This window comes from Mustela erminea, chromosome 1 (assembly GCF_009829155.1).
Source record: "Mustela erminea isolate mMusErm1 chromosome 1, mMusErm1.Pri, whole genome shotgun sequence".
Lineage (NCBI taxonomy): Eukaryota > Metazoa > Chordata > Mammalia > Carnivora > Mustelidae > Mustela > Mustela erminea.
The window spans coordinates 90,542,651-90,563,128 of record NC_045614.1 but is presented as its reverse complement, the minus strand read 5'-3'; the positions used below and the strand labels follow the sequence as shown (position 1 = coordinate 90,563,128).

Genomic DNA, 20,478 nt, shown 5'->3' with positions numbered 1-20,478 from the left:
TGATAATTTGACTTCTTCTTTGCCGATTTGGATGCCTTTAATTTCCTTTTGTTGTCTGATTGCTGAGGCTAGGACCTCTAGTACTATGTTGAATAGCAGTGGTGATAATGGACATCCCTGCCGTGTTCCTGACCTTAGCGGAAAAGCTTTCAGTTTTTCTCCATTGAGAATGATATTTGCGGTGGGTTTTTCATAGATGGCTTTGATGATATTGAGGTATGTGCCCTCTATCCCTACACTTTGAAGAGTTTTGATCAGGAAGGGATGCTGTACTTTGTCAAATGCTTTTTCAGCATCTATTGAGAGTATCATATGGTTCTTGTTCTTTCTTTTATTGATGTGTTGTATCACATTGACTGATTTGCGGATGTTGAACCAACCTTGCAGCCCTGGAATAAATCCCACTTGGTCGTGGTGAATAATCTTTTTAATGTACTGTTGAATCCTATTGGCTAGTATTTTGTTGAGTATTTTCGCATCTGTGTTCATCAAGGATATCGGTCTATAGCTCTCTTTTTTGGTGGGATCCTTGTCTGGTTTTAGGATCAAGGTGATGCTGGCCTCATAAAATGAGTTTGGAAGTTTTCCTTCCATTTCTATTTTTTGGAACAGTTTCAGGAGAATAGGAATTAGTTCTTCTTTAAATGTTTGGTAGAATTCCCCCGGGAAGCCGTCTGGCCCTGGGCTTTTGTTTGTTTGGAGATTTTTAATGACTGTTTCAATCTCCTTACTGGTTATGGGTCTGTTCAGGCTTTCTATTTCTTCCTGGTTCAGTTGTGGTAGTTTATATGTTTCTAGGAATGCATCCATTTCTTCCAGATTGTCAAATTTATTGGCGTAGAGTTGCTCATAGTATGTTCTTATAATAGTTTGTATTTCTTTGGTGTTAGTTGTGATCTCTCCTCTTTCATTCATGATTTTATTTATTTGGGTCCTTTCTCTTTTCTTTTTGATAAGTCGGGCCAGGGGTTTATCAATTTTATTAATTCTTTCAAAGAACCAGCTCCTAGTTTCGTTGATTTGTTCTATTGTTTTTTTGGTTTCTATTTCATTGATTTCTGCTCTGATCTTTATGATTTCTCTTCTCCTGCTGGGCTTAGGGTTTCTTTCTTGTTCTTTCTCCAGCTCCTTTAGGTGTAGGGTTAGGTTGTGTACCTGAGACCTTTCTTGTTTCTTGAGAAAGGCTTGTACCGCTATATATTTTCCTCTCAGGACTGCCTTTGTTGTGTCCCACAGATTTTGAACCGTTGTATTTTCATTATCATTTGTTTCCATGATTTTTTTCAATTCTTCTTTAATTTCCCGGTTGACCCATTCATTCTTTAGAAGGATGCTGTTTAGTCTCCATGTATTTGGGTTCTTTCCAAACTTCCTTTCGTGGTTGAGTTCTAGCTTTAGAGCATTGTGGTCTGAAAATATGCAGGGAATGATCCCAATCTTTTGATACCGGTTGAGTCCTGATTTAGGACCGAGGATGTGATCTATTCTGGAGAATGTTCCATGTGCACTAGAGAAGAATGTGTATTCTGTTGCTTTGGGATGAAATATTCTGAATATATCTGTGATGTCCATCTGGTCCAGTGTATCGTTTAAGGCCTTTATTTCCTTGCTGATCTTTTGCTTGGATGATCTGTCCATTTCAGTGAGGGGAGTGTTAAAGTCCCCTACTATTATTGTATTATTGTTGATGTGTTTCTTTGATTTTGTTATTAATTGGTTTATATAGTTGGCTGCTCCCACGTTGGGGGCATAGATATTTAAAATTGTTAAATCTTCTTGTTGGACAGACCCTTTGAGTATGATATAGTGTCCTTCCTCATCTCTTATTATAGTCTTTGGCTTAAAATCTAATTGATCTGATATAAGGATTGCCACTCCTGCTTTCTTCTGATGTCCATTAGCATGGTAAATTCTTTTCCACCCCCTCACTTTAAATCTGGAGGTGTCTTCGGGCTTAAAATGAGTTTCTTGGAGGCAACATATAGATGGGTTTTGTTTTTTTATCCATTCTGATACCCTGTGTCTTTTGACAGGGGCATTTAGCCCATTAACATTCAGGGTAACTATTGAGAGATGTGAATTTAGTGCCATTGTATTGCCTGTAAGTTGACTGTTACTGTATATGGTCTCTATTCCTTTCTGATCTACCATTTGTAGGCTCTCTCTTTGCTTAGAGGACCCCTTTCAATATTTCCTGTAGAGCTGGTTTGGTATTTGCAAATTCTTTCAGTTTTTGTTTGTCCTGGAAGCTTTTAATCTCTCCTTCTATTTTCAATGATAGCCTAGCTGGATATAGTATTCTTGGCTGCATGTTTTTCTCGTTTAGTGCTCTGAAAATATCATGCCAGCTCTTTCTGGCCTGCCAGGTCTCTGTGGATAAGTCAGCTGCCAATCTAATATTTTTACCATTGTATGTTACAGACCTCTTTTCCCGGGCTGCTTTCAGGATTTTCTCTTTGTCACTGAGACTTGTAAATTTTACTATTAGGTGACGGGGTGTGGGCCTATTCCTATTGATTTTGAGGGGCGTTCTCTGAACCTCCTGAATTTTGATGCTCGTTCCCTTTGCCATATTGGGGAAATTCTCCCCAATAATTCTCTCCAGTATACCTTCTGCTCCCCTCTCTCTTTCTTCTTCTTCTGGAATCCCAATTATTCTAATGTTGTTTCTTCTTATGGTGTCACTTATCTCTCGAATTCTCCCCTCGTGGTCCAGTAGCTGTTTGTCCCTCTTTTGCTCAGCTTCTTTATTCTCTGTCATTTGGTCTTCTATATCACTAATTCTTTCTTCTGCCTCATTTACCCTAGCAGTGAGAGCCTCCATTTTTGATTGCACTTCATTAATAGCTTTTTTTATTTCAACTTGGTTAGATTTTAGTTCTTTTATTTCTCCAGAAAGGGCTTTTATATCTCTCGAGAGGGTTTCTCTGATATCTTCCATGCCTTTTTCGAGCCCGGCTAGAACCTTGAGAATTGTCATTCTGAACTCTAGATCTGACATATAACCAATGTCTGTATTGATTAGGTCCCTAGCCTTTGGTACTGCCTCTTGTTCTTTTTTTTGTGTTGAATTTTTCCGTCTTGTCATTTTGTCCAGATAAGAGTATATGAAGGGGCAAGTAAAATACTAAAAGGGTGGCAACAACCCCAGGAAAAAATGCTTTAACCAAATTAGAAGAGATCCAAAATCGTGAGGGGGGAGAAAGGGGATAAAAAGAGGTTCAAAAAGGAAGAAAGAAAAGAAAAGAAAAAAGAAAAAAAAAAAAAAAAAAGAAAAAAGAAAAGAAAAGAATTAAAAAAAAAAAAAGGAAAACACCTAAGAAAAATGTAAAAAAGAAAAAATATATATATTAGATAAACTAGTAAAAAATCGTTAAAAAAGAAAAAGGTAACAGTTAAAAAAAAAAAAAATTTTACCCGAAGGCGAGAAAGAAAAAAAAAAAACAAAAAATGAAAAAGAAAAAAATTAAATTAACTGCAAGACTAAAAAAAAAATCACAGGGAAAAAGCCATGAGTTCCGTGCTTGACTTTCTCCTCCTCTGGAATTCTGCTGCTCTCCTTGGTATTGAAACCGCACTCCTTGGTAGGTGAACTTGGTCTCGGCTGGATTTCTTGTTGATCTTCTGGGGGAGGGGCCTGTTGTAGTGATTCTCAAGTGTCTTTGCCCCAGGCGGAATTAGACGGCCCTTACCCGGGGCCGGGGTGAGTAATCCGCTCGGGTTTGCTTTCAGGAGCTTTTGTTCCCTGAGCGCTTTCCGTAGAGTTCCGGAGGACGGGAATACAGATGGCGGCCTCCTGGTCTCCGGCCCGGAGAAGCCGAGAGCCCAGGGCCCCACTCCTCAGTGCGCCCTCAGAGAACAGCGCCCAGTTACTCCCGTCTGCCTGACCTCCGGCCGCGCTCCGAGCTCTCCGAGCCTGCGACCAGTTCAAGGTAACACCGAGCTGTGAGCTTACTGTCGGCTCTGTGTAGCCGGCTTTCCCGTTCCAATACCCGCAAGCTCTGCGACACTCAGACACCCCTGATCCTTCTGTGACCCTGCGGGACCTGAGGCCACGCTGACCCCGCGTGGGCTTCGCCCCGGTTTAGCCTCTGGAGCGATGTCCCTCAGCGGAACAGACTTTTAAAAGTCCTGATTTTGTGCGCTGTTGCTCCGCCGCTTGCCGGGAGCCGGCCCCTCCCCCCGGGGTCTATCTTCCCGTCGCTTTGGATTCACTTCTCCGCCGGTCCTACCTTTCAGAAAGTGGTTGTTTTTCTGTTTCCAGAATTGCTGTTCTTCTTCTCTTCGATCTGCCGATGGATTTGCAGGTGTTTGCAATCTTTAGATAAGCTATCTAGCTGATCTCCGGCTAGCTGAAGCAGTCTCAGCCTGCTACTTCTCCACCATCTTGACTCCTCCCCCCGTCTCCTTTCCTTTCTTAAATGCCCTAAATCTCTTCATTTATCTCAAATTCAGATTAGTCTATTTTATATGAAAATGAAATGTTTTACAAATATTGCCACTTTTGGTTTTGCACCCTTTATGTATTTATATGTAATAAAATCTTCAATTCTAATACCTGTAAGATTCCAACATATTAATTATAAATGTGAAAGATAAAATAACCATACCTGGCCATTTTAAAATAAAAGTGCAATTTCAAGGTTTTTCCCCACTTCAGTTTATACAAGAGAGATGTAGTTAGAGAATTAATAAATACTTGAAACACTACAAAAAATACTTGCATGTTGTCCATACTCAGAGTAGTTTGATCAAATTAAGTTTTGGTGACTTTATAGGGTTTTGGTTAATGTTATGTAAGCCTTGGCTACACAGAGGGTGGTCCATGAACCAGAATCATCAGTACCACCTGGGAGCTTATGAAAAATTAAGACTCTAGAGCCTCTCCTCAGACCTACTAAATCAGAATCTGCAATTTGGCTGGATCCCCAGGTGATTCACATGCACCTAAGTTTGAGAAGCAATGGTCTGATTTTAAGGCACTACAGTGGTGACTTAGAAGAAATTTGGCAGGAGCTTATAAAATGAGCGTCGTCTTCCCCTTTTGAGAGAAGTTCAAAAGGAAAAAAGATTAAACATGACCATAGTACATTTTTCTGGGTTTCCCAGCTATGAAAGGCACAAAGTAATTAAGCTCAGAAATTACCATACAATGGTTTCAGAATTAAGCTACTAAAGTTTAAAATTTTATTATCTGGTAGTATAGTAATTTAATACATTATAAGTAGTCTACTAAGTTTAATGCCTTTAGAAACTGCTTTAGGAAATAATCTGAGATTAATATTCTAGAAGAACCCTGAAAAGGGAAAAACCAGCAAAAGAATAACAGGCATTTATTCTTTGTTCCCAAAAATCTGGACTTGAAAAAACGTAAGTGTAAACCTAACTAACAGTATTCAAAGTGATTTATGGTAAAAATTCATTAATTACTGTTGGGACTTGAGGACTCATATATTTCACAAAATTTATACTTTTGATAGCTATATTCTGATCTTACTACTTAATGTACTACCAACTCAAATGTTTTCATGTTAAATGTCTACTTAAAAAGCTAAAAATAGCGGCACCTGGGTGGCTCAGTGGGTTCAAGCCTCTGCCTTCCGCTCAGGTTATTATCTCAGGGTCCTGGGATCCAGCCCCACATCGGGCTCTCTTCTCAGCAGGGAGCCTGCTTCCCCCTCTCTCTCTGCCTACTTGTGATCTCTGTCAAATAAATAAAATCTTTAAAGGAAAAAAAAAAGGCTAAAAATAGGGGCACCTGGATGGCTCAGCTGGTTAAGCATCTGCCTTCAGCTCAGGTCATGATTCTAGAGTCCTGGGATCCAGCCCTGGCTCCCTGCAGTCCACTTCTCCCTCTTCTCCTCACCCGGCTCATGTTCTCTAACAAAATCTTGGAGGAAAAAAAAAAATCTGGGACACACATCTCTTTGTATTTGAGTTCTCAAATAGAAGTATGTTCATATTGATTCACACCTTCGTGATGAAAAAGGAGCTTTCAGACAACTCAGTTACATCTGAATTGGTAGAAACCAAATAATGTTAGTTATGGTTAATTTTCATTAATACCTTACAGAAAGAGAAGTATGGGAAAAAACAATTGGAGGGTTAAAGCTTCCTTAATATTCTTAAATGGTTATTATCTTTTTTTTTTTTTTTGGTTATTATCTGTTGATCAATGTGTTTGTAGGTATTCAAGGAGTGTTTCTATGTGAGAAAACCTAGGATACATTTTTTTCACTACATAAAACATTTAAGTGGTACATAAATTAACTTCCCATTCACAATGGGGAAAGGGTTAAACCTGAACATACTGTTTTACTGTAATTTAGAGCCTTTGTGCTATGGCAATTTGGGGAGTGTGTTTCCTTCTTTCACTTTAGATAGTGTTTAAAAATATGGTCAAGCACTAGAGGTTTATTTAGTAATGTAAAACTTGGTGATAATTAATTTCCCAAAATCGGCCACAGTGTGTGTGTGTGTGTGTGTGTGTGTGTGTGTGTGTGTATACAGTTTATTTTAAGTATATATATATATATATATATATATTATTATTATTTTTTTTTTTTCATGGCATACAGACTGCCAAGAGAGCACTCCAGGTAGCCAAAGATACCTGTTACCAGATTTTTTCCCTGGTAAATCATCCAACTATTTTGTAATGGAAGACATTAGACAAATTAGATAACTAAGGTAAAAATAGTTGGTCCAGTGTTAAGACACCAACAGTGTACAATGCCATGTTGAGCAGAACAAGGGTGAGTTCTGGCTATTATACTTTATCAAACTATACAATCTTTAAATTATAAGCAAAGCATAGTTGTGAGTTGAAGCCCCGTGTTGGGCTCCATGCTAGGTATGGAGCTTACTTAAAAAAAAAAAAAAAAAAAAAATTGTAAGCAAAGCCTGACTGAATCACTATACTAGATGTTCCAAAGGAATGGTATTATTTTTATAAAGACTACATTTCTTTTCTGAAGTTTAAAATATCTCCCGTAACTAGGAAAAAACTGTTTTACAGATGAATTCACTAATTTTTTTAATGGCAAATGACCTATCAAGGCAACATAAGTTTCAAGGCTACCACTCCTAAACTTATTCTAAATAGAAGAATCACTATATGATTCTACAATCTCAAAGCAAATATACTGAACATATTTGATATTTGGGACTTTCCGAAACCAGACTTTAAAAATTTACTTTATTAAGTGGAAATTGCATTTTTCATTTTGTACTAACATTTCTTCCCTAGAGATACAATTTAATCATTCATATCTTCAAGTAAAAAAATCAAAGTAGATTAGCATAGTATGATAACATCCTACTGACAATGGTTACACATGCATATTTTTCATTGGTCTCCAAACCACTGGAAATTTAACTAAGGCTCTCTAAGCTTTCATTATTTGTATTTCATTTAGAGAAAACCAATTTATCAATTTATAATTTAGTGGCCATGATCAGGGTAAATGATACTCTTCCAGTGAATAAATACATGTCAGTCATTATAGAGGTAATTTAGGTCTCTTTTATGCCAATACCGGACAACTATCTAATTATCTAGAGAATCAAATTTAAATGAAGTACTCAGAAGGTAGCCCATATGACAGGTATAATCTAGATAATCTTAAACTACATGTACTCCTTGCTCCTCAATAAAGTGCAGTGACTCCAGATAGATGTTCTACTCATGCAAGGAGTTCTGTTCCTTGGTTAGTGCAGAAACATAATGATTTTTACTCCCTGAAAGTACCATGAAGAAAGCTTGCTTTTATTTGCCTTTGTCTTGTTCTGAATTCACAGATTTACAGACTTTTCTGATGACTACATTTTAGCTTGTATTTAGGTTAACATTTGAGAGGATATTTTTTATTTTATTAATTAACTATTTTAAATTCATTGTTGGTAACAGTGGACAGTTTTCTTATAGAGAGGGATTCTACATAAAATGAGTAGATATCTGCTAGCTCTAATCAACTGATTGTACCTCCTGTCCTTTCCCTGTATTTGAGAACCACCTATTACTTTATTATCCATGGTCTTGGGCAACAGACCACAAAGGATTACTGGAAGGAGAACAAATAGAGTATCATATTGATCCTTTCTTCCCACCCCTCCCAAAAGGGCAAAGCATTTCAGTGGCTGGGTTTTCAAGTTTTAGCTAGATTGAAACATGAGTTTTAGGAGTTACGGATTTAGTTAAAGAGAAAAAGGGACAAACAACATTATTTCAAAAAGTGTAACAATTCTATGAAGATTATATATCAAGTAATATTGCCCTAAGCTTTGTCAGTTTTTAAATTTTTTTTTTTTTAATTGCAAGGGTATAGGCTTAACTCAGGAAATAAAATATAGGTCAGTCCATTATTTACATATTCTTCATCTTGGCCATAAGGTCCTCCAAGCTTTCACCAGAATCTTCCACAGTTACTTCAGCTACAGAATCTTCTTGCTATCAACAAATGAGGTAAACATAGTGAAAAAATAACCATATAAAATTTGTGATGCTTAGGAATACATAATCACTAAGTTTTAACCATGTTCAAGTAGTTTACAAAGTAAACCTTAAGAAAGATGCCTTCTAATTTTTAGGACAGACAAAATCCTTTACATTCCCCACCAATCTTCTGATTTACAAGGCCATAATTTCAATATTCTTGAGATCTCTACTGCAGCGGTATTTTTAAAATGGTATCACAGCTAAAATGCTCAAAATACAAAAATATTATCTTCATTTAATCAAAATCTACTGTATCTGATCCATTCATGAGTCAGGAACACTATTTTAGGTCTGTGTTTCAAACAGTTTAAAAGGCCATGTGCCCGTTGGGCTCACTGCTCAGCACTTCTCCATCTCCCACTCCCCCTGCTGTGTTCCCTCTCTCACTGTGTCTCTCTCTGTCAAATATATAAATAAATACCTTTAAAAAAGGCACTGTGCTTATTTCCACATTAACACATAAACCTTCTCTTACACATCTTAATGCCCATAGTGTAAAATATCTAAAATAGTAAATATTGCATTGGCATTACAAAATAGGATGAGGATGAAAGAAGATAAGTAAAAATTTTCTCTTATGTAACATATACTTATGATAAACCAGATTTTGAGCATACCTTTTTGGGAATTGTGTATGCCACTGTAATTCCTTCAGGTAAGTCAGGAACTGGACCTGAAGAATTTTTCAGTTCCTCTTCTGAAACCTCGGATACCAACTCAATACCTATAGAGTTAAATATGGTAACAGTTTTCAAGCAACTTAAGCAATAATTAAATCTGTGTAATTAAAATTATATCTCCTCCCACAAGAGATTTGACACTGCCATTTCAATTCATGAAAGAATTCCTACCCCATTCATTATCTTCATGTATAATCTCTTCCTCTTCTGGAGCAGCCTCATGTTTGGGCAGTGCTGCTACCTTTTTCTGTAGAAATCAAATAGTATCAAAGTGTTCATACTCTCAGGCCTTTGAAGCATTGAGCAAGAATTCAGACAGGCTTTTTACTTTACCAAAAACAAGAACGAACTTCAGAGAGATTTTTCACTTTTGAAACATAGTGAACTTTTTACTAACATTTCTAACTTAGAGATACAATAAATAAAACCTTCAAAATCCAGAATCCATTTATCTTATATTCCAAATCTAAGTAACTGTTTTCAGTTATTATCCAAATAATATAACCTCTCATATATTCTGATAGATAGATGTATACCTTATATTCTTCCTGCTGCTTCCTGCAATTTCTGTCATCACACTGAGGATTTGGTTTCATGGACATGGTAGGAAAAAAGTCCTGCATTGCATTATATCCAAGGTAAAAACTAACAGTACCAAAATTTAACAGAAACCTAGAAAAACAAATCAAAGCACACTTAAATAAACCATAGAAGTATTAGAAATAACTGAATTTTTAAGAAACAGTATTGAAGTACTTAATGATTTTTGTAACAAAATGGTACTTTTAAGTACTGATGTCAAAGTGAAGAATTCCTGAGATATGGTACTAAATCTAACTACTTTTTAGAAGTTTTTATACACAATTTAAAGTTTACAATCTTAAATGTACAACTCATTGAAATTTTCCAAGTCTTCACCCATGTAATCACTACCAGATCAAAGACAGAACATTTCCAGTGTGCCCTTGTGCTCCCTACTAGTCAAATCTAATTCCTTTTAGAAGCTTATATGAAGGGGGGGGGGGAATCATGTACAAAATAATTACAAAAGGAAAAATATTTGCAATGAATGTTAATATATAACAAGATAAAAAACTGGGCACCTCAGTGGCTCAGACATTAAGCATCTGCCTTTGGCTCAGGTTATGATCTCAGGGTCCTAGGACCGAGCCCCGCATCAGACTCCTCAGTGAGGAGCCTGCTTTTCCCCTCCCATTCCCCTGCTTGTATTCCCTTGTCTCTATCAAATAAATAAAAAAAATTTTAAAAGACAGAAAACTGGCCAAATGATATGAAGCAGACAATTCACAGAAAAATATAAGTGCTTACCCCTTTCCATAAACAACTGAAAATTAAAATGAGATACCCTTTTCACCCATCATATTAAGAAAGATTAAGAAGTCTAATGATACCAAATGTTATCATCTGGTGTGGGTGAACCAGGTATTCCTACACTGTGATAGAAATGTGTATTTTTGAAGGAGAAATTTAATACTGTCAAATACTGCATAAACTCAGAAATTCCACCTCTAAATATATGTATCTATAAAAATCTACTATACAAAAATATATGTAAGATGTTGTTTGCAGCACTGTTAACAGAAGCAAAAAAATCCGTAAATAACTTTCATGTCCATCAATAAGGGACTGACTAAATATGACATATCCTTAAGAGAATAGTTTATAACCGTGATTCCCTCCCCCCCCCCCCCCCCGCTTTTTGTAGCATACTGTAAAACGTTTTTAGATAGGGCCTACTGAAGTTTATACAGTTTGCACAATTGTGAAGTCTACTTCTATGAACTAGTCCTAGACAGCTGCCTGGAGAGTTCTCATGAATGCTTTTTACAATATTTTTGTTGGTAGCTGATGGTTCTGGTATCAGGGTACCTCTCTATATCATGCTGCAATTTGTTCTTATTACACTTGAGGGTTAGGAAACATAAAAAAGCTTTCTAAAGCTGTAAGGTGAGGGAAAAAATGGCCTGAGATAGAGAACCTTTAAAGGGCTTCTGCTTTTTATAAAGTGTGAGTTGGTTCAAAAACCTTTTGAAATTAATTTGAGCTGCAAAGAATCTTTGCCCTCCTTTGTTACTATAGTTTAGATGGTGTGGTTGCTGGGTATCAGTTTTTGGCTAGCAGAGATATTATCCTTATTAATATTTAATCACATTCATATTATTTTTAGTAAGAATTAAGTAAGGAAGTGTGTTTATGCCCTTTGGTCAAAACCACAGAGATTTAAATCATTTGGTTAATACTTCATATATAAATACACCAGTTCCACTGTACCATTTAACATGAACTATTCCAAATACATTGTGACACATGTGTATTAATATGTATGCTTATATTTAAATTAGATATACTAGGATATGTATGTAAATTTAAAGTACATATGTATTATACATATATTTATTCTCCATATATTTAAAAACTTACATATATTTGAAACTAGATTTAAAAAAAAATACTTAGCTGGTAACTCCAATATTTGATGTGCTTTCTGAAATATATTTTTATCAAAAACAAACAAGACTATTCAGAAAAATTAGCCCTCACTCACTTTAACACATTTTGTACTAAGATCCCAGCAACCACTCCCATTGTGGTAGGAAGACTGGCTGCACAAACACCTTCTCGTTTCAGAGTCTTTTCATCAATATTTGCAGCAACTACAAGTGGTGGAGCACACTACATGAAAAAGAATGAAAGAAAATATATTTCAAAACAAAAGGAGAAAAGTGTAACATGCTCAAAATAGTATTCCATCGCATTCAAAGTTTATTTTTTCTCTGAATACATTTTTGAATACCCCTTGGAACTCTAGTACTTAATAGTGAAAAAAATAAGCCAAAATGAATCAAACCTACCGCAAAACAAGCAGATTCTCCAGGAATTATGAGCTGTATATGTCCTGAAACTGCATTTTCACTGACCCCAGACTCCATCCACGTTTGCCCAAGTTCATTACAAGCCTTGGCAGAAACAGATGAAAACATAAGAACATAAAAAGAAGTAATTTACTGTAAGTTTTTTTCATCAAAAATTGGGATTTAATTAAATGGATTACCAAGGGTTTTTTTAATTTTTCAAAAGAGGAAAGTTATAAATATTGGAATTCCTTGGCAAATGCCACTTTATTTAAAAAGTAAAGAGATAGCATTTAAATAAATACCCAATAAATATTTATTTAACTATATACAACTATTAGGCTTATTATCTAACACATCCTTCTTATTAAAGTAAAAAATTCATTTTTCGAAAATAATTTCAGCAACAAAAACTGCAAAATACCTTTTGAAAAACTGAAAACATGGTATTTCAAAGAATTTTACCTCTGAGAAACCAGGTCTGTAGGCAGTTTATACATATTTCTGTCTTTACTTAAAGTAACAAAAGTTAAAACCAATGCTAACATAGAGACATCTTAAGATTGTCATTTATTTTAAAAATTATGTATCAGAAGTATCTACAATTTTATAGCTGCCTCTACTGGCATAAGAGAGAATAGGATACTGAAACAGAAGCCATACCAGCAAGGCTAGACAGATCCCAGAGTTATCCGAATTTCAAAAGTAGGGTAAAAAATAATTAAAAGTTAACAACATATTACATGAAGGCTTAAATGCAGAACTATTCTTAAATGCAGAACTATACCAAAAAAAAAAAAAATGATAAGGCCATGAGTGTAACTTCTTATACAATAGGGATACTTACTGTATTTATTGTCATCCGGGCTTCAAAATTGTCCACACAGCTAAGAACTAGGTCAACAGGTTTTCCCTCTTCTAATCCACCATTACTAGGTCAAGATAATAAATTTTATTTGGAAAAAAAAAAAAATCAGGACACAAAATACACTCTAGTTAGACTATATCTTCAGGCACACACTTATTCTTTCAGTAAATGTTTGAGTATAATTAAGACATAGTATTTAATATTAAAGATCTAGTATGTACTGAATGACTAATATGAGTATCAATGATATTACAGTACTTTGCCTGGCACAAAAAAGTATAAAGTCTATTCACAGAAGTTACAATTGCCTAATCAGCTTTAGGCTTTATTCATGTTTCACTCCAAATGTAAATGTAATAAAAACTGAATATAATTCAGTATCTCAGTAGTGTTAAAACAGTCTGCAGAAAACCACTTTCACAAAGAAATATAATCTAGAACACTGAACTTATAGTTGAAGATCCTTTTTCTATCATTATAACAGGGTTTGGTTTTTTTATTGTTACTACTATTGTTTTTTGGACAATATTTTACTTTTTACCAAGCTCCTAATACATAAAGGTCACACAAAAATAACTATTTTAAAAACAGAAACATGTGTCAAATCTACCAACTCACTGAGTTACACACATCAGTAGATTTTCTAATGATACTTGTTTAACTGAGCTGGACATTGCAAAATACTCATAAATAAAATTTTACCTTATTCTATCCATGAAATGTTGAAAGTTTTCTACTGTGGTTATATTATAGTTGTGTATTTCAAAAAGAACATCAGGATTAATGTTTCTAAGAAGGAAAAAGGAGTAATTATTAAACTACCAGTGGGAATACTAAGTGAAAGCAAGAAAAAGAGCTGAAAAAGATCATTTAACAGAGGTTAGAAAAATGGAATTCAAGCGATTCAAAGAAAACCCATATCCCTCTTCTATTTCCTTTGACCCACTTCAAGGACTACATTCAAAATGTGTCAACTGCAGGATTACAGAAATTACATGTTCCCACCATGTATGTGCTCAGAATTAAGCCTTTAGCACCTCTGTGAGCTACAGCCTACCTAGCCTGACAAAAGAGCTTCTTTGTTCCTTATTTAATTCAGTGCAAGTATGTTTGAGGCCACAAAGAAACTTCTTAGAGTAAGGGTTGCAAAGTATAGCCCTTGGGCAAATCTTACCTACCACCTGTTTTTATGAAGTCCACAAACTACAGATGATTTTTCCTTTTTCACATGGTGGCAGAACAGGACAGTATTTCATAACACGCTAAAATTACATGGAATTTAAAATTCAGAGTCCATGGGGGTGCCTGGGTGGCTCAGAGGGTTAAGCCTCTGCCTTCAGCGCAGGTCATGATCTCAGGGTCCTGGGATCGAGCCCCGCATCGGGCTCTCTGCTTAGTGAGAGCCTGCTTCCTCCTCTCTCTCTCTGCCTGCCTCTCTGCCTACTTGTGATCTCTGTCTGTCAAATAAATAAATAAAATCTTTAAAAAAAATAAAAAAATAAAATAAAATAAAATTCAGAGTCCATAAACAAAGTTTTATTGGAGCATAGCCATGCTCATTCGTATTTCTACTGTCTACAGCTGTTAGTACATTACCACTACATAGCTGGGCAGTTTCACAGTTGGCCCTCAAAGCCTAAAACATTTACTATCTAGACCTATACAGAAAAATAGTGCCAACCCTGTTCCAAGAGGTAAGACAACTTGTAGAAGTAAAACCTGAACTTTTATGGAGAAAAATCTATGCATTAACTTTTTTTTAAGATTTTATTTGAGCAAAAGCGAGAGAGAGCACAAGAGGGGAAAGGCTCAGAGGGAGCAGCAGACTCCCTGCTGAGCAGGGAGCCCAATGTGGGACTTGATTCTGGGATTCCAGTATCATGACCTGAGCCAAAGACAGTCACTAAACCAACTGAGCCACCCAAACATCCCAAATTTATGCATTAACTTATACAAATTCACAAACTAAGACTTCACTATAGTCCTTAACTGTTAATCCATTTACCTCAAAGTATATTCTGCTGCTTGAACTTTACTTAATCCTGCTTGATGAGGCTGGAAGAAAAGTCTATTCATATTGGCCAGTTCCACCTTGTCATAGTCAAAGAGTAGCAACTAAAATGAAAATAGCGGTATTCTGATGAAAAACATACCAAAATATAAACAATAACAAAGTATAAATTAGTGGACTTCACATTTGGTGGGTTTAACAGTTTGACAGTAATAATACAAACTAACTCAAAAACACTAGGTATCCTATATTAATTCATTTAGTGCTCATATAGGTATAAATGAGACAACTATGACACACACCCCAAAGCCATTCAACTAATATACATGACAATGGGATTCAAATTCAGGCATTCTCAACCCAGCATCTGCACCTGAACCATAACACTTACTGTCTGCCTAAATGATACACTGAGAAATTCCATTTCATTTTAACAGTTTACTAAAAGCCAAGAACATAGTAGATAAATGAAATTTTAAAATAACAAATGTCATAACTTAAAATTATAGTATAACATGACTCCTTTTGTGACTAGGACACCATTCTTAGCCCTGGCTAAAATATCACCCCAATATCAGTAAGTTAATTGTTGTTTCCTTCTCTATATATTTAGGCACAACAGCATTTCTCACACTCAACACTCATACATAACACCTTTTAAAGATCCCATTTCTTATCAGTAAGAAATTATGAGGTTGCACTCAAATATTCCCAAGGTCCCTTCCTTCATCTAAAATTCTGTGACTTTTTAACACAATTTTCAGCATTCTAGATTTAAAAAAAAAAGAGGAAAAGGCCAGGCAGGACAAGCACAGAGGCAAAGTCTACAACAGCGGTTAAGGGGGCTGTGGCTTGTGGTGCACTGTCCTGCACACACTAAAATTACAAAAAGGAATAAAAAAGAAGCAGGGGATCTTATTAACAACAGTAACAAAATTAATCCAACCGACAACTCAGGTAACCCTTATTATCTTGCTAGAAAATACATCACCCCTGTCTGCCCTCTATGATAATTTTCTGACTCAACTTAAAACAAAATATAGTTGATTTCAGCTCAGTAGACAGTATTTATTAGGTCAGGCCAAGTATGAAATTTGAGTCTTCAGTCTGATAGTTGGTTTATAAGTTAAGGAAATCTCAAATTTGGGGATAGGAGGTATGAGTTGTAGCTCTGTCACTCACTTTTTAGGCCTGTATCTTCATCTGTAAAATAAAGCAGCTAATCTGGATCTGGTGATCCAGGACACCACAGAAGGGGTAAAAGGTGGGCTCTGAGTCTCCAATCCTCCACTTCCCTATTTAACCATAAATTAGCTTCTTCTTTATCTGTTTTACATAATGAAAAGAGTTCTGAAACTTACCTATGCAGATCCTTAACTTATAAACTTGAATGCACACTGGATCACTAGGAGAGTTTTTAAAAAATACTGATGTCTGGGTCCCATCCACAAAGATTGATTCTATTCCATTCTGGATTATCAAACTTTATTGAACTTCCCAGGTGATTCTAATTACAGCAATATTTAATAACCACCGTTCTACAGCCTTGCTACTCAAAACGTGGCCTGGACTAGCACCATCAGTATCATTGGGAGCTTGTTGGAAATATAGGGGCACTGCCCTAACTTTGATATGCATATGAATCATCTGGAGTTTTGTTAAAATTCTTAATTTGGTATACCTGGGGTAGGGCGTGGGAGTATTTATTTCTAACAAGCTCCCATATAATGCTGATGCTACTACTCTGGGCATCAGACTGAGTGGCAAGGATCCAGCAGTTCTTAAAAAAAACCCCAGAACATCAGAATCACCTGGGGATTTAATACAAATTCAAATTCTTAGGTCCACTCAAAAACTAAAGAATCAAAATCACTGGGGTAGGGTTGGCAATCAGGTTTTAAAAAGCCATCTAAGTGATTCTAAAGCACACTCAACCCTGAGACCCATAATCTTCATGATCTCTGCTATGCCAGGTCAATCAGCCACAGTCCTTATATCAACTATAAGTAATTTTGACTGGCTTTTATAAGCTTCTTGAAAGACTATAAATGTTAATAAACATTTTTAGTTATTTTTGTGTTGCCTTTTCTATATTGAAGGCCAACTTTAAAACCACTACTTTTAAGAATTTGGAGCATGGAGGCACCTGAGGGGCTCAGTTGGTTAAGAGTCCGAATCTTGATTTCAGCTCAGGTCATGATCCCAGGATCCTGGGATCCAGCCCCGCAGCAGCCTCTCTGCTCAGCAGGGAGCCTGCTTCCTCCTCTCTTGTGGGGAAAAATGCTTGCTTTGTCAAAATGACAAATTAAACAGGTGGAAATCAATTGTGGAAAGCTTTGTCATTCAACCATTAGGAATCGAACATCACAGACTTCAGCTTTGTAAATCTGAGACTGGTATAAGGTTATCTGTCCTTCCTACCCATAACCTAATTAATTTTAGAAAAAAGTGAAAAAAAAAAAGTATGGGTTAAAAAAAAATCTAGAGTATTCTCCATTTCAATTTTAAGAGTAAGAAGGGTATTTACTTTCTAACTACAAGTTTTATCTCTTAATCCTCTTCACTTATCTCACCCATCTTCCCACCTACCTCCCCTCTAGCAACCAGTTTTCTGCACTTAACAGTCTGTTTTTTGTTTGTTCATTTATTTTGTTTTTTAGATCCCACATATAAGTGAAATCATGCAGTATTTGTCTTTCTCTTACTTCACTTAGCATAATATCCTCTGGACCATCCATGTTGTCATGAATGGCAAGATTTTCTTCTTTTATAAGGCTGAGCACAGCCTTTTAGGAAATATAGTCAGTAACGCTGTTATAATGTTGTATGGTGACAGGTGGTGACTGTACTTATAAGCACTGAGTAATGCATAGAACTGCTGAAATCACTCACTGTGTTGCAGACTTGAAACTAATACTCTATGTCAGCTACAATAAATTTTTTAAAATACTTCTAAATAAGTTAATAAAGGGCCACCATGAAAAAAAAAAAGGTACATGCTTTCTAGTTCATCTTGTACAAAGCATGTTTAGAAAACATTTGTTAGATGCCTGTGTTTCACACACTATCAATTTAACAGCCTTGTCTCCTAAGCTTCTATATCTAAAATATTTAAGCCCAAACTGTAATATATATCATCCCAAATACAAAATCTCTGAACAAAATTTTGAATATTCCTTGTTTTATCAGCCTTAGTATCAGTTTCCATTTGGGTGGTATTGTGTCTTAATTCCTGTAGGTAGAAAGTATAATATGAAAAAAGACAGCACAAATCAATAAACCATTAGTTAATGAGAAAAATTCCTAATTTATACCTGATTCACTCCAGAAATGAGTAGCTTCCCTATGTGATAGGCAAAGAGAAATGTTTTTACCTTACCAATGCCACATCTTGTCAGCATTTCAGCAGTCACACTACCAACTCCACCAACACCTACTATTGCTACAGCAAAGCTTCGGATTTTCTGTAAAATGCAATATTATATTATTTGTTGGTTAACTTTTCATCCAAAATGTCATCAGAAATTACTTTCATTTACTGAAATCATCTTCAAAAACTTGGAAAGATTTACCATACCTCATAGTCGCTTACAATTCCCATTCGTTTCAATGCCATCAGGCGGCTTAAAACAAAGAAAAAAATGAATGTTTTAAAGTTTACAATCTTTTAATTGTGATATAGGAAAACACACATCATCACAGAAAAACACAAACTCAATCACTACTAATGCTTTAAGAGAAATCTTTCAGCTGGCTTTTACCAGATGAAATTAAGTCATTTGGGCAGCTTTAAAAAAACACTGAATATCCTTCCAGGTGTAGCCTGTGCAACAAGATTTTTTTTTTTTTTTTTAATGCTCCTCAGATACTCTAATGTGCAGCCAAGATGGAAGCAACTGACTTAAATGTTACATGTCCAGATGAGATAAGTCAAAGAGAAATTTCAACATTTTTCTGTGCTTTCTTAGCATATGCAAATAATGTTTAATGTTTAACATCAGCTGTCTCTGCCAGTAATGGATATGGATGATGTCTGCTTTTAGTAAGCATCAACCGCAGCCAAGTACTCTTAAGAGGTACTTTACCTGGTTATTGATATTAGTCTGTTTCATATATATGAACAGAATAATATGTTTCATATATATAAAACAGACTAATATATGTACAGATGATATATATATGTACATGATATATATGTGTACATGATATATATGTACTAATATATATATTATGTATATAATGATATATATGTGAAAGAGACATATATATATGATTAACTCTGTGTACATATATATAAACTTCCCATTCATTTACACTTTAAAGAGTCAAATAGTTCTACCAGGCTTGCTAGGAAATTCTGCAGGCTTCTGATCCCGACTCCCCTATTCCTCTCCTTCCTCATTTTCAACTGTTACTAACAAATTTCTAAATAGCTTGCCAGCGTTGTTACTTCTGGATTTTCAGTTTCAGGTATTACCTGAAGATTTCACTGATACCACTGGTCCCTACTATACACAGAAATATTTTCCATGGCTGCTCAGCTACTAAGGGCTGGGATTTGAATCCGATCGCTCTCGCTCTAGAGTCCTTCCTTTTATAACCACTGCACTCCATTCAGCCCGCTGAAAGGACAGGACCCGACAGGGCTGGTCAAGTCGAACAGCTTTAAAAAAGCTAATCCTGCTCTCCCCACCACGTCCCCAATTGTGAAATACTGAGAAGCCTTTATGAAACTCGAAGTTTACTAGTGAGTGGGTTTTACATTCAATGTCATCTTCTGAAAGTTAATTACTATCAGTTTTATGCAGAATGAGGCAGACGAACAGGGGCATTAGGAAATCGGTCGCGTACCCGTAGCAGGCCCAAGAGCAGCACCATATGGCTGACTGTTTCGGGGGTGGGTGGGTGTGTTTTAAGACGAAGACTACCTTTCCACCACTACTGAGACTTGCCCCTGCGCGTTTGGGAGCAGGACCCAGCGCAAGAAGAAGGAGGTGGAAGGCCGTGTATGCAGGGAAGGGAGGGAGCGCGCCTCGCTCCTGACCACTCGCACACCTTGACCTCACGCCCTCGCCCGCCTCCCACCCGTAACGCAAATACCTGTAGGGGTTGGAGTCCACAACCTCCGGGCTCATCTTCTCGATGCGGACCCGGCCGCCTCCTCCGTCGCCGCCCCCCACGGCCCGCCGACTCCTCTCCTGTGCCAGCTCCCGCTCCAGCTCCTCCACCCGCCGCTGCAGCCGCTCCACGGACTCGGCCATGGCTGGGACCCCGGCCGCCAACGCTCCCAGCCCAGGCCGTCGCCGCCGCCGCCGCCCCACGCTGCCAGGCCCGCTGGTCCCGCCAAGGATGGGTGAGGAGACACGCAGCCGCCGCCTTCCTAGCCCAGAACCCTGGGGAAGTGCTTCCAGCGCCGCACAGGCGACACGTCGCCGCCGCTCCCGCGGGCCTCCCTCGGTACCGCTTCCGGTACGTTGCAGTCATCGCTCCCCCTCAGGAAGAACAAAACAAACCAAAACGCCCCTCTTAGCTTCCTTCTTCGCCTGGTC

At 36.9% G+C, this 20,478-nt stretch overlaps 1 protein-coding gene across 2 annotated transcripts; it reads right to left on the bottom strand.

The window, feature by feature from the left end:
- Positions 1-7,174: 7,174 nt before the first annotated feature.
- Positions 7,175-20,390, bottom strand: UBA5 (ubiquitin like modifier activating enzyme 5). Of its 2 annotated transcripts, XM_032333250.1 has the most exons (12): positions 20,030-20,390; positions 18,507-18,552; positions 18,304-18,393; positions 14,924-15,033; positions 13,621-13,707; positions 12,898-12,982; positions 12,051-12,155; positions 11,744-11,871; positions 9,714-9,849; positions 9,349-9,424; positions 9,115-9,221; positions 7,175-8,449 (listed from the first exon to the last, which is right to left on the bottom strand). In XM_032333250.1, exons 1-12 carry the CDS (start codon positions 20,188-20,190, stop codon positions 8,366-8,368), a joined length of 1,215 nt encoding a protein of 404 aa, XP_032189141.1. In that variant the 5' UTR covers positions 20,191-20,390; the 3' UTR covers positions 7,175-8,365. The 2 variants fall into 2 exon arrangements, with proteins under 2 accessions (XP_032189141.1, XP_032189150.1); XM_032333259.1 differs by lacking the exons at positions 18,507-18,552; positions 20,030-20,390 and having other exon boundaries at positions 18,309-18,389.
- Between the last annotated feature and the right edge of the window lie 88 nt (positions 20,391-20,478).